General features: G+C 40.3%; 2 protein-coding genes across 2 annotated transcripts; one reads left to right on the top strand and one right to left on the bottom strand.

Moving 5' to 3' along the window:
* Positions 1 to 508: 508 nt before the first annotated feature.
* rbck1 (RanBP-type and C3HC4-type zinc finger containing 1) lies at positions 509 to 7,895 on the top strand. Its single transcript, XM_022200365.2, has 12 exons — positions 509 to 927; positions 1,318 to 1,462; positions 1,958 to 2,054; positions 2,387 to 2,585; positions 3,090 to 3,244; positions 3,350 to 3,523; positions 3,897 to 4,057; positions 4,705 to 4,801; positions 5,586 to 5,765; positions 5,845 to 5,943; positions 6,133 to 6,276; positions 6,598 to 7,895. Exons 1-12 carry the CDS (start codon positions 900 to 902, stop codon positions 6,676 to 6,678), a joined length of 1,560 nt encoding a protein of 519 aa, XP_022056057.1. The 5' UTR covers positions 509 to 899; the 3' UTR covers positions 6,679 to 7,895.
* Positions 7,896 to 8,143: 248 nt separating this feature from the next.
* On the bottom strand, positions 8,144 to 16,194 carry tbc1d20 (TBC1 domain family, member 20). The gene is made up of 8 exons (XM_022200243.2): positions 15,670 to 16,194; positions 15,275 to 15,460; positions 13,555 to 13,635; positions 12,856 to 13,042; positions 12,656 to 12,757; positions 12,086 to 12,227; positions 11,443 to 11,621; positions 8,144 to 10,395 (listed from the first exon to the last, which is right to left on the bottom strand). The coding sequence occupies exons 1-8, from the start codon at positions 15,719 to 15,721 to the stop codon at positions 10,131 to 10,133; spliced, it is 1,194 nt and encodes a 397-aa protein (XP_022055935.1). The 5' UTR covers positions 15,722 to 16,194; the 3' UTR covers positions 8,144 to 10,130.
* Positions 16,195 to 18,339: the final 2,145 nt, after the last annotated feature.

The following is an 18,339-nucleotide window of genomic DNA, read 5'->3' as shown; positions in this document are numbered from 1 at the left end:
AATATCAATATATTTTCAATAAGTGTTGAACATGTTTATGCTAAATAAATAATAATAATAAATCAGATTTTATTTTTTTGTGGCATCACAGCTTTGTTATACTGCCCAATTTGAGCTATTTCTACTTGTATCTTCTTTCCACAGAGTTACAGGACTTTATATTGCAGTGGAAATGAGCCCAAAGTGAGTCAAAACGTGAGTAAAAAATGTGTTCAGGGGGTTAAAGTTGTAAAAAGTGAACTTTTAAACTCTGCTGGAGCAACTTTAGCCAGACACTGCCACCTGCTGGATACTAGGAGTCACTCCATTGGACTTTAAAACATTATTTTATTCCAGCAAAATGGCTTTTTTTGTATAGTCGTTTGGACCTCTGGTCTTCTTCACTAAATAATACACTTTTAACTGAAGAGCGATAGAGAATAAATATAGAATTGCAGGCCTGCTGTCTGCAGTGGGCTAAATTTAAAGAAAGAAAGATAAATAATAGCGCGAATAACCAAAATTACTTTGTTTATCTGCACATTGAAGGTCTATAAAATTAGCTTCCTAAAGCAGAAACTTCAAAGTCAGTGAGACGAGGGGCGGAACACAGCAGCTCCTGGACTGTCCCTTAAAACTCAGTCTTCCTGAACTTTAATCGGTTTCACTTTCCATTCTATCTGCCGGCTGCTCACGAGCCACACTCGACGCTGCAGAGAAACAAACCCCGAAGTTTACTCTTCTCACTGCTCTGATCTACTTCTCCTTACTGGATCTAAAAGCTGCATTTGTTACCGTAAAGTCGAAGAGAGGAAGTGTGTGCTGGAGGCGGCTGGGTTCGATGTAGATTCTTTCACGGACAGCTCTGTCTGCTCACAAATGCGACACATCCCGTGTTACCTGTCGTTCCAGGTGTGATCATGGCTTCTAAAGTGGACCTGAAGGAGGGTGAGCAGCTCAGCTCAGTGTGTTATGATGGGTTTAACCTCATTTCATGTCAGTTACTCATATCAGTCCACCCATGTGCTGTTTTTTTTCGCTTTTTTTGAGTGAGTATCAGTTTTGATCATTGATTTCTATTTCTAAGACTATTTTTAAACTCTGGCTGTTGCTTTGATCAGTCATAATGCAATATAAGTCCTTTCAAATTAAAGGTCACTGTTATTTTACTCTTACTTTTCCTTTGACCATTCTTAGTGTGTTACAGGAAGTGACCACATATACAAAACAGTGCCATCCAGTGGTAGCAAACATCATTAAATAGAATTAATATTAATATTAAGTGTGCTGGTAAAAAGTCATGTGGGGATGCTGAGTTTTCCTTTGCTCTGTGTGCAGCGGAGGAGCTCGCCCTCTCTCTGACTGAAGCCCTGAACAGTGGAGACCGTCAGGAGGCAGTTAAACTGTGTGAACGGCTCTCTGACCTCTGTGTTCCGGTGACCGTCAGCATCAGCAGTGAGGTCTACTGTCAGGACTCCATAAGGTGTGTGTAGGCATATGTGACTGCCCTGTTTCAGACAAATGCTTCCTAAAGAGTAACCTTGTTGCTCAAAGGGAAGATCTGTTTAAGGGGAGTGTTTATTCTTAGAGTGACATCTGCTTTGAGTTTGGATTGTGCATTGAATGTAAGGATTTAGGTCAAATCTGGCAACAAGAAATAGTCAAGAATAGCATGTGCATGTATGACTGTGTCTGCCTGTGTTTCTATATACGGTCAAGCCTGACATTATTCATACCCCTAGAAAATTTTTACTTAAAGTGACTTTTAAATGTAAATAAAAGCTGAGAAATATTTTTTCCCCACAATGATGCCTCTTGTACATCATTTTATTATCTTTTGGGAAACACCTGTGTTCCTACAAAAAAAAAAAAAAAAAACTTGCTGGTTGAATAAAAGTAACTTTAAGTCAAATTTTGCTAGGGGTATGAATAATTGCGGGCTTGACTGTATATTTATTGGTTGTTTTTTGTGTAACAGGTTGTGGGTTGGAGTGGAGGATGCTCAGTCAGACGCTTACATCCCGGTGACTGTGGTGGTTTCTGCCGGCATGACAATTGCACAACTGAAAGACAAGGTACTGATGGAGGGTTCAAGTTCACACTTGAACTGAACTGTAGTTTCCTAAAATCTGTTTTACTGCTGCCCCAGCCCACAGCAGTACATTTCTTGGGTAACTACATTGTTGTAGTGGTTGTTTTGGTAATGTTGGGAGATTAGCCATGAAAATATGCATAAGGAAGCTTTTTAAATTATTGCTTTTTGACTTCTCTGGATTTCTGCCTCCGACAGCTTGAACAACATCCTACCAACCTGTAATACCCTGAACTGAATTGAGTCATGCCTATTAATTTTCTCAAACAGTTGAAATGAATTTTCATCGGATGGTTGTCTATCCTCCATTCCCAGATCAGCCATGACTTTGGCTTCCACCCATTGCTGCAGCGCTGGGTGATCGGGAAGCGACTCGCTCAGGACCAGGAGACGTTATACAGCCACGGTATTCGTCAGAACGGGGACCAGGCTTTCCTCTTCATCCTCTCCTCACACGCTGCTCATCTCACACGGCAGCAAGAAAAGCTGGACCAGGAGCAGCAACGTATAGATGGTGAGTAGTGCTGACATGCAGATGGACGCTGCAAATAACAGCGAATTTCACTGTTGCTTGATCCTTTAGTATAGCCTGTCGGTGAAATCGGCAAACAGGCCAAGTGCAAAGTGATTGATGGCCTCCTTTAAGTAGTGAGCATGCATACTTGCACAAATTACTTACAGTTTGCACCGCCATGGCCAGTCAGAAACTGAAATGGGCATCAATGATAATTTTATACCTCAGAGTTATTGGTACCAGTTGCACTACTTGCTCAATGCTTGAATTAGTTAAAGTCTGATTAAATATTAGATAAACAAACCAAAGAAATGCTCCAAACTCGGGCTATGCAAACCTTTGCTATCTGATAGTGTTTGGTATTTGACACATTTTGGTCAGTATTAAGTATAAGGTATTAAAGTTTAGCAGTTGTTTTTCTCTCATCATCCACCTCAATTACCAGTGGATAAAGTAAGTCATGTGATTACGCTGACGTTTTGCGGAATGTTCATCTGTTCTCAGGTATCATGGAGTCGATGCAGGTGATGCAGCTGTTTCCCAGAGGTGCCGGTGTTGGTGACAAGACAGCTCCACCTCCAGAAATTCAAGAGACCCCTCCTCCTGTTCCCCCTAAAGCCCCAGTCGTTACTAAGCCAGCCGTGCCTCCTAAACCTCAGGTCAGAACATACCAAAAAATTACCTCTAGAGAGTGGCTGAGCCTGTAAATGTCTCCTTACAGAATAGCGTGCAATCATACCGTACATCTTTGTTTGTGAATGTAGTTCGGTTGGTCCTGCACCATGTGTACATACGTGAACAAGCCAACTCGTCCTGGCTGTGAGATGTGCGGACAGGAACGGCCACATGATTACCAGGTACCTGAAATCTACCAGCCAGACCAGCAGGAGGCTCAACGAATGCAGCAGGAACAGCTGGCCATGATGCAGTACGAACAGGTAAGGATTCCTGAAATCCTTTTAGCTTCTTCTCCAATCTGTGACTGGATTTGAGCCCACGCTGATCGTGCAGGTTCATTAAAACCTAGGGTTGTTTTGTGAGAACCATTAGCAATATGCCTACAACTCAGTGCAGCTAACAGCTAGCTGAAGTTGTCCAGTTTTCACTTCTAAAACGGAAACTAATAAATGTGCAGAGGGAGTTCTTGTCACTTTAGTTAACCAAAGAATTGATTAAAAAAAATCTTGGTGGTTCTGTAGAGCTGACAACACCACTTCTCAGCTGTTTCACTTTCTATTTCCTGGAAACACGGGTGATGATGTTCATGATGAGTCATGCAATTTGTAATCTGAATCTTACTCTGCAACAAAGGCTCAGGTGGAGGAACGAGAGAGGAACTACATGTACTTGTTGGCGACAGATGACCAGAACCTCATCCTCAACACCACAGAGATGGATTGTCCCATTTGCTTCTCTCCCCTGCAGCCAGAAGAAGGCGTCGTGCTCAGGGAATGTCTGCACACCTTCTGCAGGTTTGAGAGCTTTGCAGCCTTTTAAACTTTTCAAACTTCAATACTTGAGAGGTTCTCATTCCCGTTCTGTTCACAAACCCAGTGAAAATGTGCGTCAGATGTAACAGACACAGCCGCTACAGCTAAGCTTATAATAGAATTGTTCTCGGTGGTGCTGCTGTTTTTGTTTTGGAAAACTTGACACATTTCAGAATTTTTAGAACATTTATCAAGTTGAATGCAGATGCTTTTGTTTAACCAGTAGTCTAGTAAACATTCAGTTTAAATGTGAGACCAGAGCTGCTCTTTAGCTGCGGCTGTGTTTGAGTAAAGTGACATTGCTGCATTTGTCCACCTCGACCAAACTGACTCGGATTCTCATACAGATTTGTTGATTTAAAACCATAATACAGGTACAATGTGTTTTTCACATGACGGCTATGTTTGTTTTGTTTTTTAGTATGAAACTGAACTTAAAACGTCATTTTTCTGTGTTATTTGTGAGTGTCTGTTGTTATTGCTAGGGATTTCTTTTTTTTTTTTAAAGAGGAACAAGCATGTGTTCAGAAATGTTGGAAAAAGTCAAATATTATATTTGAGAATGTTTGCAAGTGTTTGGGAAATGAGCATTTATGCATTGTTGGTTTTATTTTTGTGTCCTTGTCCAGAGATTGTCTAAAAGGGACAATTATAAACAGTCAAGATGCTGAGGTGTCCTGTCCTGAGGAATGTGACAGCAAACTGTTGGACCGCGAGATCAAAGAGGTGAGTGGAATATAGGAGAAAAATGTAAAAACATTCCAATGCATCGTCAAAAAGCCACACTTGTAATATAATTTTGAAACAGTAAATCATACTAATAATTTATAAACCACGTAGTTGAGTGTTGCAAGTGTGAAAAGAGTTCCATTTATATTTAGCATGTTAGCCTTTGAGGTCTCATGTGACTTATAGCTCTCTGCATGTTCGTCTACAGTGGTTGGTCAACCTGCTAAAACAGTATAATTATATATGAATAATCCATGTTTTATTCTGCTTAAAACCCATCTGTAAAATGTAAGAAGCTGTAAAAAGACATTAAATTACCCAAATTGTTCTGCAGTAGGTCAGTGAGGTTGAACTTAGAGCAATAAACTAAAAAAATCCACTCACTCACAGATGAAGTGAGCAACGTTTATTGTCAACAAACAGCTGCACAAGCGAAGTTATGGGAAGTATTTGACAGTAAGTGAACAGTTTGTTCTTGTAGCAATGTTGGGTGGGGAGAAATGCTCAGATATAAAGACTGTTTGATCCAATCATTGTGTATTAGTACTTAGCATTTTAAACAGGCGTGGTTGCATGCTTGTCTCGTCACTGTACAACCTATTAGGCTTTGGACTTTTAATCAAAGTCAGTGTTTTCTACTTATTCATCACCATCTTCAGCAAAACACACTCTAAAAAGTAGCAAACATGACCTCATTACTGACATGTAAATGTGACAGGTGTTACATTACGTAACTTCTACCTTTGTCTCTCTGGTATTTATGATATGATCCTGGGTGCAGCTGCTCACAGAAGAGGAGCACCAGCGCTTCCTAGAGTTGCGTCTCAGCATTGCAGAAAGCCGCTCGGAGCACAGCTTCCACTGTCAGACTCCCAACTGTCGAGGGTGGTGCATCTACGAGGATGAAGTCAACGAGTTCTACTGTGAACTCTGTCAGGAAACCAACTGCATCCTCTGCAGGGTAGCTTTATGGCGTTTAATAAATCAACCCATGAAGGTTTTGTTTGTTGTTTTTGTAATTACATTGTGTATGTTTTCAGGCCATCCATAAAGACATGAATTGTAAGGATTACCAGGATGACTTGCGCATCCGTGCACAGAACGACGAAGCAGCTCAGAAAACAAAACAGATGTTAGAGGTGGGCCAGCTTATAAACCCTGTGTGGTTACCCAGATAATCCCTATTTCAAACTGGCTGTTTTTGTGTACTTTTTCAAAATCGAAATCTCAGAATTGCATCGAAGTTGTATTGAGCACTGATGAGTACTTGTGTGTTTCTCTCTGTCGCCACTGTTCAATTTATGCTGTTCTCGTTGTGTTTCCCTCAGAGCATGCTGCAGAATGGGGAGGCCATGAAGTGTCCACGGTGTGACGTCATTGTCCAGAAAAAAGATGGCTGCGATTGGATCTGCTGTTTGATGTGCAGGACAGAAATCTGTTGGGTCACCAAACAAGCTCGATGGGGACCGAATGTAAATGTGCATTCATATATGGGCATTTCAGTGTTCAGGAGAGTTGCATTTATCTGTACTCGGGCTTTGCAAAAGTTCTGTTACGCTTGCAAAATGAACACAAAGATTTTTTGGTGCAATAAGATCATTTTTTATTTTCCAAATATTTCAATATATGTGTTAATGATAATATTAATCAGAAATGTGGCCACCCAGAAGTTTTATCTTATTGCAGCAAAAAAATCTTTATTTTTATTTTCATCAATGTCTCAACAAGTGTAACAGAACTTTTGCAAAGCCCGGTATATGCATCTGACTTTTCCTTTTCTTTTATCTTCATAGGGCAATGGTGACATATCAGGTGGCTGCAGATGTCGAGTCAATAACCAGCCTTGTCATCCCAACTGCCAAAATTGCCACTGAGGGCAGCACACTAAACAACGCATGCTGCTGAAAAGACACGCACTATCTGGGTAAACTCTTCTGGTGTGCATACATTAATGTGTTCTATTGATTTATTTCGGCCTTGATTTCAGTGGTATGCTGACAATACTCAGTTGTGCTGCTGGTGAAGTACATCTTTCTTCTGTAGCTGTAGGTAGATATACCATACATAAGCAGTAGAAACTGCCAGCTGTTTCCTCTAAACGTATCTACAGCTGAGGATATCAGCTGTCATTGTGGAAAAAATAAGCATTACTGGGATCTTCTGCCATATATATTTTGTTGTATGAACCCGTGCTTAACAACAGTCTGAGCTCTGGCTACTGATTTAATCACAGTTCAGTTTGATGCACTAAGATTGTGAAGCTTGAGTTTGGATTTAAGTCAGAACTTTGATCAGGACAAATGCACCAACATGTAAAAGTGTCGCTCCACGGCTAACAGAGATATCCAAAGATAAGGGCTTTCCTGTAAAGGAGAGCTACAACTAATTACAACAATAGCTTTCATGAATTAATACATTTTTTTACAACTCATCTCTATGAAACAAAACTAAAGACAAATGAGTGCTGACAGTTACAGATGTCTTCCAAGCCAAGCTGACCATGAAGATTTTCTTTTTCTGAAGTTGTAACATAATTATTGATTGGTTCTGGGACTTCTAAGCAATGGATTTTCTTTCAGTCGACAAGGCAGACTGTGGTGAAGGATGTTTTATGTTTTAAGCGTTTACATTGAATGTGTTCATAATGCAAGCCGGGTTGCTCGGATACCCAAGTGCCTTTTAAGTATTAGGTGTAACCATAGTGTGGTGAACAATTAATGATGCTGTATTATATGTAGTTCTTTATCTGTAGTTCTTCAATGTTTATTCCTCAGGAACTACAGACACTAAAGTACACAGATACCGGATATTTGTGTCTTGTGTCTATGGAGCTTGTTGGACTTTACTACTATTTGAAACATCCGTTTTAAACCATCTTTGTCAAATTGTGTTAAGGAAGGAAGCACACCTTTAAAATATGGACTCTAAACATTCAGGTTGCTCTTCTTTGAATCCAAAATGAAAATGTATATATATATATGTGTAATGCCAGACTGAGCCTAATGAAACATCCAATTCTGCCAATTCTGCTGTGTAATGAAGACTTCACTTGAGGTTTGCATTAACATTAAAATATGGCTTGTATTAATGATTTGAACTGTGCATGCTTTTTTTTTTTTTAAGTGATACACCTTAATTCCAATAAACTGGAACCTCAAAGCATAGAATCTTGGCATTATGTCAAAGAAGTGGGATTAACTGAAGCTGCTGCGTTAAGCATGATAAAATACGGTTTAGGATGAGAAAGCTAAGTTGGCGTTGAGCTTTACTGTAAAAACTAGATCTGAGAGGTCCACAATGGTCAATATACTCTTTGTAGCTAAATACCAAACAAATACATTCAACATTTTCACTCTAGTTTATTAGCATTCTCTTATACAACTTTACATTAGTATGACAGTTTTGTTATAACAAAATAAACATAAAAGGCAGATAAATCATTTAGTGCAATGACAATAAATGAATACCACTGAGTGCGGACACGTGGTGCATTACAATACTGAACAGCTATGCTCTCAGAACCTAAGAGCATATTTGGACATGTTCCAGATCACCTTCAGTTTGATCAGTTTATAGATCCTTTACCAGCAGAATCAGGGCTTCACTGTAAAGGCATTATGCTAAATCACTCTTAGGAATAGTGTTCAGTTTGTAATATACAGTAGCAAAAACAGCATCTCTTAACATCACTTTGATAGCTTCAACTTAACTTAGAAGTCTTGTGTAGGTGACCTAGAACTCAAGGTCAGTAGTTGTGAAAATTTATGTCAGAAGACATAATAAAGATCACAGACAACCCCAATCTACCATCTTAAAAAGACGTTCTGACAAACTAAGCTGTGTAGTTTCTGTAAAGACTAGGGTGTTTGGTTGAGTGCCAAACCATTGAAAGCTCAGCCTCTATTGAAATATGTGATTGAATGAAAATTACTGATCCATTAAAATGCATTGGACTGCCTCAGAAATGCAAATGCTGCTCATCCAATTTACCAAATGGCGTGTAATCAAACAAAGCAGAAGTCATGTTTAAAACAAAAATACCAGACAGCATTATTCTGCAAGTTTAGGCCCTTTTTTCCCCAACAAGGGCACCCTTTCAGTAGTCGTGAGCAAAGCACCTATCAAACAAATGTTAAAGTGAAAAAAACTAATGCAGTCAGTGCAAATTAGACACCCTACTGTGCCTATCCAAACACTAGGTATACGCTTGATTTTACCTACTTATTCCACTTCTGATAGTTTATAAGGACAGATCTGACCATCTACTCCAGAAAAACTAACACAGAAAATAGCCATTCGGGGCAACAAAACGCAGACACATTTCAAGGTTGTGAGACCAAACACTGAAGGAATTCGAGAGCTCTCAATAAACCATTCTGACATGGTTGTTCATTTTCTAGACTGTGAAAACTGTATTCTATCACAGGGGCTAATCCTTAGATTTACATTTGGACATACAAAAATAAGTCTCAAGTAGGCTACATTACATTTACTTCATTAACACCAATTACATTTCGGAAATTTGTACCAACAGATAACTGACCCCAGCCACGAGCCAAAACCAAATGTATGCCAAAGGTGACAACTGCTGATATGGTTCCCAAAGAAAAATCTGTATTTTCTTTTTACGTGACAAAAAAAAATTCAGATAAAGGACTAAATTACCTAAAAATGGTGACCCTAAAAGTGCCTGTGTGTCATGTTGCTATACAATTACTTACATACCTCAAAATTAAGAAACAGTAAATTATACAAAGAGAGGATTCTATTAATCCTCTATTTGGTCTCAGTCCAGGTATCAAATAGACAACTCATGGGTTGCGGCGACACACACACACACATGCACACATACGCACACTTGTACATTCACTCCAGCTTTTGAAATTGGCAGCAGTTTCAAGTGTTGTGAGTCCACCAAGCTTTCAGCATAATCTCAATGAGCATAACTCATAATCAGATTATCCTAATATGAAATATAAATTAACTTTAATGACGACATCGTCCATAATAGTTTTTAGAAATAGTTTCTTCATTGTAACTGGAAGGATTCTTCATTTCAGAATACCAGCAGCTGTTACTCTGGTGCACACTCTTCAGGAATCATAAAAGGGCCCTACAGCAGCGGCCTTACAAGCCTGAAGAAGAGTGGGATGTTTAGACGCATCCGACAAGATGAAAGAGGAGTGTTAAGTGGTTCGGTTTATAGAGTATGTTCCAAATGGTGTTACAGACTCCGTGGTTTGTGGTTTAGTTGGCTAAATGGTTCTTGGAAACAGACCTGCCAGCTTGTTTCAGTCAAGGAGTGTAGCGGTAAAAGAGAAGCAGTTCAAGGAAATAAGTCCAGTTTGGGGGCCCACTCCAGAGCAGTATTGACCACAGCCAGAGCCGCTGCCCCTAAAGCCACCGTCAGACCCATGACTGCCAATCGAACAAACCGCCTCGCTGCTGACGGCTGGGCCACCGTCACCACAGAGTTCACTGCTGAGCTCTCCAGCGCGGCCTGCTTTTGTTTGCGTCGACGTCGGAGAACCGAGTCTGGTCGTTGTTGAGTGGACGCAAGGTCAAAGTCTTTAAAGGTAGAGGCTGCCGTGCTTATGAGGTTAACAGACCGATGCAGATAGAGAGAAAAAGAGACAGAAAGTGAAAGAGTTAAACAAAGAAAGGCAAAGAAATGGATTTGTTAAAAAGCAAAGGAAATAAAAATCTAAAATTCACTGCGTACTACAATAGTTAGTGAGAGTATGTTAGACCCTCCAGAAAAACGCGATTATGCGATCGCATGAATTCCCGCATTAATCACCAAATTGCCGTTGATTATGTGGGGGTCAATTATTTCCCAAAAGGCCGCATAATCCCTGCAAAACAGCGCATAATTCCCGCAAGAATCTCACATTTCCACGAAAAAAGAGAGAACTATGCGGGTCCTGTTTAATTTCACAATTTCTGCATAAAATGAGAAAACTATAACCAATATAAATGGAGTTGTGAGTGAGTTTTTATGTGACACCCGGCCTGACGTCATCAGCTCGTGCATTCACACACACACACTAGAAGCACGAGCTGATGCGGAGCGCGGCGCTCAGAGACAAAGAACAAGAATGGCGAATGCTCAAAGATCACATTTATCTACGAATATTTCAGCCAGAGACCGGGCAAAACAGTACCCAGATTTACTGAACGAAAGTGGGGGGGAAACTTTTTTGCACCCCGTGCAACATCGTTCTGGAGCACCGAAGAAAATCAACCGTGTTGCAGCACTTCTCCACGACGAAGCACAGCAAAAGGTTTGCTGAACACAAAGGACTCAAACAACAACTTAGTGGTAGCCTAGTAACAGGATGTAGGAGAAGAATCACCTTTTTTTCCCAGTTCTTACATATTTCGCATCTTTTTGCATATTTCACAACTATTCGCATACTTTGCAACTTTCCGCAATTTCCCCGCATAAAAGGGCATAAAAACCCTGCATATTTATTCGCATAATCAAGGATTTTAGCCCGCGGAATCAAGGATTTTTGCCTGCGTTTTTCTGGAGGGTCTAGTATGTAGTAGCAGAATAATAAAATTCATACCACTGAGACAGGTAGTATCAGTAAAGGTAATGTGCTTACATGTGCTAACCCTAAGAACTTAAGTACCTTTCATGCGAGACAGTCTCTCTTGCAAGTTCAGAGGGAGGAAACTGGACAAAGAGGTCTCCTGCTCGGCTGATCAGTGTCTCATATGGCAGATCCTGGGGAATCTGAGACAGGAGGTGATGAACCATGGCCATATCACATTCACAATCCAACACCTCCTCCTCTCTGTACAGCACGATCTGCAATGCAAACACAATTAAGAAATAAAGGCATATTTGTCTTATAAACCTTATCTAACCTCAGGGTTTTACACAGCTGCAGTGATATAATCATACAAGAAAAGATCAATTTATCAGCTCTGTATCACTAAAGACAATCAAGTCAATGTTTAACCATCAGCTTTCTGAATGCAGTTGATATCATGACATCACTGCATTCTAGCAAACTACAATTTGTTTTTACATAACTCTCACGGACATAACATTACATCATATTCTCATGATGTCACACACACTTCTAAACCTGTCCAAGTTACTCAAAGCTTCTGGCTCCCAAGTAAAAATTGGAAACTCACATAGATGTTTAAGAATTTGGAAATGTGTAATGCTTGATTTCAATAACATAAATCGTGGGCTGTAAATTCAACCTGAAGTTCTAAATACGTGCCTCTGCTAAGGAGGAGTGGGGATTACAAAAAACTCACCACAGCAGCAAAGTAGATGGGCATCAGTGGATGGCAGGCCAGGAAAAAGTCATACAACCGTACGACATGGCGGAAGTCTGACAAGACGTGGCCAAACCAGGTGATCAGCCAGCTGAGAGCAAAGACGGTCCCCACCTCTGCCCTTAGAATCAGACAGATGATGTGTTAGCCCATGTTAGCCCTCTAAGTCAGGGATTTAATGACCTGTGTCGACACTTCAGCTGTCATAATAGGATCAGTGTGCTGCAAAAGCAGGCACTATTCACTCCCTCACTTTATTATCATGTGAGCAAACAGACACAGCATTAATCTTTGCTCTTAAAAAAAGGAAAAGAGAATACAATGCCGTATGTGTGTAGCAACAGTAGATGATATGTATGACGGTGTTAAATGAGGATGCATGTACCAGCAGCTAAAGAATTCCATTTTGAAAATGTGATCAGTGCTGAGACATTTTTATTTCTTTAAATACACTGGTCTTTCTGTCTAATAGCAAAATCTACGAACATAAGTATTCTTCATTTCCTGGAGCCAACTAAACTGCCGGGATAAAATGCTATAGACACTTACTGTTCCATGAAGTCATGCACTTCAGGGTTGACCCTTTCAATGATGGGCATCAAATAGTTAAGAATGTGTTTTGTGTTGTCCATGGTGGGATCCATGAAGTCCCTGAGGATAAAACGGCATGTTTTTAGTGCACCATAGTGAGACTTTTCTTCAAAGCACAACAACATGAGGCCTGCTTCAACTGTATCCAACGTAGGCACCTGAGGTGATGTGTGGATAGCTTCTCCACCAGAGCAGTTGCTAGGCGCTCTCCCAGGACCAATAAGAAGGTGACAACAATATCGTGGTATCCTTGGTAGTAGTGCAGCTGTGGATTACGTTTCAGAACTCTGAGGATGATGTCAATTAGCTCTTCCTGAAGACCTTCTCTCTGCTCGTCCGGCATACCTGCACAAGTCCACCCAAAATAAAATACAGTTAGCTTATGTCGGCTTTGAGTATGCCACTCCATCAAGCGCCCCACAGACTTCACCGAGAATGGGCTGAAATCACCACAGTGTCGACATTTTCCTCCTTCCAAAAAGCAGTTTGGGTGCAACTCCTTTGAGAAAAGTATTACAGCAACAGATCCTAATCTAAGAATCTGAGTATTAGTAACTAGTGCAATAGCTGGCAGAGGTTTCAGCAGCACAGAGAGGAAAACAAGGCTGCAAGCTTAAAGAGCACTTGAGTAATTCTGTTTGTAAGCAAAGCTATCTAGAAGCAAAAGTCACCGGAACAGCAAGTAGTGACAGAGCCGTTTTCAGACTACACTGATCTGTAGAATAATAAATAAATGGTTGTTGGGGGTATTTTGCCCCGTTTGTTGACACCAAAATATTATAAACACTTTTCAAAATAATGCAATTGCAATACTGACATCTGTGACAGTTTGTTGAACAGAAATGGGTTCTACTCACCAGGTGGAAACCTCCGCAGTGAGCGCTGGACGTCCAGCAGCACCTGGTTGTAGTCCTTGTTATTTTCCCGCTCTACTGTTTCTGCACAAGATGTGTTACATCAGTAAATACTGTATGTGGGAGAGCTTGCACCTGCTAACACTGCGATAAAATGTGTCCTGCATTGTGGGAAAAGGACGGCATGTGTAATTGCATGTGCTGGATATGAAAAACCGCAGGTGATCCAAAATGCTGCAGCCAGAGTTCTGTCAGGAACTGGCAACAGAGATCATATTTCTTCCACGCTAGCTTCTCTTCAGTGGCTAGAATTTTAAATCCTTCTCCCTAACATACAAAAGCCTTAATGACCGTACTCTATCGAAACTTAAGGACCTTACTGTACGATTTTGTGCCAATACAGCACTTTGTTCTCAGCGTGTAAGCTTACTTGTGGTTCAAATAATTACTGAAAACAGAATAGCCTTCAGCTATCTCCTGAGCTGTCAAACCAGCACCCAGTTTGGGTTCAGGACACAAACAGTGTTTCTACTTTTAAGATAAGGCTTAAAATGTTTCTGTTTTATAAATCTTATAGTTAGGACTGGCCTTAGATGACCCTGAACCACTCCCTAGTTATTTTGCTTTAGGCCCACACTGCTGGGGGATTTCCTATGATGCAATTAGCACCTCTCCTCTATTCCACACACCTGTTATTTATCGACCACCATTCCACATCACCAACTTTGTGTCTCCTCTGTCCTGTAGTTTATAAATTTGTCATCTCTGCAGCTATCTGTGGGTCCAGAGCTACACATTTCTGATCTGCGGTTACTGGCCTAACCAGCATTACCATTGTTTTTGTTTGCTTTTGTCTGGTTGATCACCCTCCTGACCCTGTTTGAGTTAGTTTTTTTCTGTTAAAAGATAGCTATCATTATTTTCTTTGATTATATTTGTATAAATGTGCTTTCAAATGAATCACAGAAAAACACATAAATACAAATTAACTGTTGGAGCTTAATTATTTCAGCAAACCATTGCCATTTTACTTATTATGACAAATACGTCACATGGTATTTTCCACAACAGTTCTTATATTGAAGGCCGGATGTAACAGCGATTTTTTTTTTCTAATCTGGTTATATATTGATTCAAGTAAAGAATGTGGTAAGGACAGCTTAAATGTGATCTCAGACATGATAATAAAGGATTACAATTGTTACATGTGACAACCCTCCATCTCGACAGCAGGTGTGCCTGATCAGGAGCTGAGGGTCGCCACCTGACTGAGCACAGCTGCAATTCGTGCTGCATTTAACTGCTGGTGTCTCACATGTGGATTTTGTGTCGTTAGGGCCTTGACGGCATTGTGGACTGCTTTTTGATTAGACAACAAATGTTTGTTTTTCACTGTACAGTGGCTGTGTCCGAGTTTTTGTTACAACTGTGGAGCCAAGTGTCAACACGTGTGTTGAAACTTATCTTTGCTGTCAAAAAAATGCACTTTAGATTGAGCTTACCAGACACACCACCATTTTGGAAGTGATATCATGGGGACAACAATTCACATACTGTCACACGTTAAATTCAAGAATAAAGCTCTATTAGGAACTTTGTGAAGTGAAATGACTTATGTTGTGAGTTGGCCCTATATGAATACAACTGAACTGAGTATGTGGCCTGCATTGTCAGTGTAAGAATATGTAAGTAAAAAAATAGACATAAGTAGCCAACAGGATACCTGGCTCTTGATCCAAGACGTCCAGAGGGACGTTGAGAAGCCTGGGCCAGACCTGGCAGCGTATCTCATCAGTCAGCAGTCCTCCTTCACTGATAGCCATCCTCCTCAGAGCTGCCACATCCACCGGACTCACACTGAGGGCCTGGGTGATGTCCGCAATTTTCCTCTTCCTTCTGGTGTCCCAGTCTGAGACAGAAAATACAGTGTTTAGCTAGTTTGTCTCTGTTCCCTTTAATCTTGCAATACATGCAGCGAACACATTTAAGGGCGGTATAAAGGCCGTATCAGATGTAGTATTGTCATTAAAAGTTAAATCTGGAGACCGTCTTTACTGTTCAAGCATCAAGAACGTAACAAGGCAGAAGTCAGTTCCCATGACACTTAGCAACCGTTACCTTGCTTTCCATTCACTGGCGACGAAGCACCAACATTTCTGGATCTCTTCATTGTGTTTCTCCACTTCTATGTGCGTCCTCGTTAGATAATATTAGCTGCCATTCCCCCTTTTGTTTGGCTAACTCCAATGTAGCCGTTCGTGGCTTCCAAGGTAAAGCTAGCTTGCTGTCTAATTAGCAAGGCCAGCCTCATACAAACACGGCCCGGTAGCTAGTTAGCTATTCAGTGTTAGCTGGTTAACGAGCTAACACAGCGCTGCCCTGGTTCCGAAAAGTCTATTTTCAGCGGCACAGCCATCGTTACTGGGACCACTGACAAACCGCTTGACGAGAAAGAAACGCAGCTTGGTAGTAGAGTGGTTACATCGAGGAAACGGCTACATGTTTACATCGGCGGAAGCGACCGAGGATACATCAGCATTAGCCTCCCTGCTCAGACGGAGTGATGACGTAGAGTCAAGATGATAGGAGGTCACTAAGAGGAGGCGTCACGCTTCCTGACTGTTTATCAATATGGCCCTACCCGTGTTTGTATATATCTATGGCCCTACCAATACTAATAATACAGTTGGAGTCATTTCAGTTGGTAACCAGCAAGTGGTGCTGTGACTACTTACCTGTGTATTTAAAGGCCACACTAATTGCCACAGGTGTGGTGCAAAGAAGAGGTGAATTGTTTTTGACTGTGGCTTGGCATGACGGACTGTTGGAGAGACTTTGCTCTTTGTTAATATTGATGAACTCCTGGAGGTAAATAAATAAAATAATTCGTTCATAATTGTCAGTTTGGACAATGACTTTTTTGAGAATACACTCTACTGGTGTTATTTTGGTTATTTTTGAACTACAAGGGAGTACAAACGTCAGAGCAGCCAGAAAGCCACACGTTCTTAACGGAACCAAGTTTGCGTCATCAAATACTACTACTACTACTACTAATAATAATAATAAAATGCTTGATTCTTTGATGGGTTTTGAAAAGTACAGCATATGTACAAGTAAAGTAAGTAGTAAGTGAATTGGATAAACTGGAAGTTTGATCCTTTTACTGCTTTTTAACACTGAATTATGGTCAATATAACTAAAAAATATATAAAAGGTAAAATAAGTGATTGCTTACACTCATCACTGCACTTACACTCATCCTACTGCTCATGTGCACTAACTCTGTTTACGTATTTATATTTTTAAAGATTTATTATGTTTTATTTTATTTGTATATAGTGTGCCATTTTGTAGTTTTATCTACAGCTGGGAGTCACCAATCAGAAGTTTGCTGTGTGGAAACAAAATGACTATAAAGATTCTTAATTAAGTCAGGATTTAGTGTATGCACCTTTGGCCATGATTGCAACATAGGACTTTCGTAGATAGATCTCAATCAGCCTTGCACATCCGGGCACTGCAATTACATTTCTTTCTTTCTTTCTTTATTTGGATGGGACAGTGAATACTAATGAAATCTCATAATTGTTTACACAAGGTTGCAGTAAATACACCGGATTTAGCACAAGGCTAATTTCCATCTGTTGTCCTACACATAAAAGGAAATAAAAATACTGTGTTACAGATGTATAAAAAACAATATAGTAAAACAAAGACAATGGCAATTAATACTGACAGGGTTAAACCTACCATAAAGTGCTACTATTTTAGAAAGTGCTTTCGAGGAATAGACTGTCATAATGTGCACGTAGTTAAAGAGCCTGAATTCTTCAATGTTCACACGTTTGATTGTCAGTCAGCCATGTTTTATACTGTCTCTTAAAACTGACAAAAGTGGAGCTTTCTCTGATAGCTGTAGGTAAAATATTCCAGTTTGTACAACCTTTAATAGATAATGCATTCTGAGTCCTCTCGTCTTTGTGAAATTGTCAGGTCACACGGGGATCGTGAGAGAACAGCGCTTTTCAAGTCCTGCCTCACATTCTGAGTTGGATTAAGGTCTGGATTCTGACTCGTCTACTTCAGAGAGTTCACCTTATTTTATTGTCTTTAGGCCACTTAGTGAAGCTTTAGCTGGATACTTCCAGGTAAGTGTCTTGCTCCAGGTGTCACTTCTCTTGCAAATTGCGTCAGGTTGCCCCCCAGGATTTCCTTATACTTTGTTGTATTAGTTTTACCTGCTACCTTTACAGTACCTCCAAGGCCTGCTGCTGATAAGTACGTCATGATGCTTCCATCCCCATGCTTCACAATGGAGATGATGTGTTTGTGATAATAATGGGCAGTGTCTTATCATCTAGTCTGTTGATCAAAAGGTTCAATTTTGATCTCAGTAGACCAAAGAATTTCCCCTCAAGTTGACTTCAGAGTCTGCCACATGCCTTCTGCTAAACTCTTGTTGAGATTTAACGCAAACTTTTTTCAACAATGGCTTTCTCTTGCAAATCCAAAAACCTTTGACTGGTGGAATAATTACCAGTTGTTGTACATACAGTCACTCCTATCTCAGCTTTTAAAACTTGTAACTCCTTCAGAAGAGCCATTGGTGTCTTGGTGTCGCATGTGTCATATACAATGTGTTTCTATATGATGGATTTAACTGTACTCCAAAGGATATTCAGAGGCTTGTATCCATCGTCTGAGCTATACTTTTCAATAACTGTTACCTTGTGGGTGATTTTGATCAATATTTATGTTATTTATGAATAAGATTAACTTGTCACA

Source organism: Acanthochromis polyacanthus, chromosome 5 (assembly GCF_021347895.1).
Source record: "Acanthochromis polyacanthus isolate Apoly-LR-REF ecotype Palm Island chromosome 5, KAUST_Apoly_ChrSc, whole genome shotgun sequence".
In the NCBI taxonomy this organism is placed as follows: domain Eukaryota; kingdom Metazoa; phylum Chordata; class Actinopteri; family Pomacentridae; genus Acanthochromis; species Acanthochromis polyacanthus.
The sequence above is the reverse complement of the archived record's forward strand: the minus strand, read 5'-3'. Positions and strand labels throughout refer to the sequence as shown.

Coding starts and splice junctions, on each gene's coding strand:
- rbck1 (XM_022200365.2), top strand. CDS start 900: ATGGCTTCTAAAGTGGACCTGAAGGAGG. Junction 928..1,317: donor TAAAGTGGACCTGAAGGAGG/GTGAGCAGCTCA, acceptor CTCTGTGTGCAG/CGGAGGAGCTCGCCCTCTCT. Junction 4,058..4,704: donor TGTCTGCACACCTTCTGCAG/GTTTGAGAGCTT, acceptor GTCCTTGTCCAG/AGATTGTCTAAAAGGGACAA.
- tbc1d20 (XM_022200243.2), bottom strand. CDS start 15,721: ATGAAGAGATCCAGAAATGTTGGTGCTTCGTCGCCAGTGAATGGAAAG. Junction 13,043..13,554: donor ACTGCGGAGGTTTCCACCTG/GTGAGTAGAACC, acceptor GGACTTGTGCAG/GTATGCCGGACGAGCAGAGA. Junction 10,396..11,442: donor GAGACTGTCTCGCATGAAAG/GTACTTAAGTTC, acceptor TAACCTCATAAG/CACGGCAGCCTCTACCTTTA.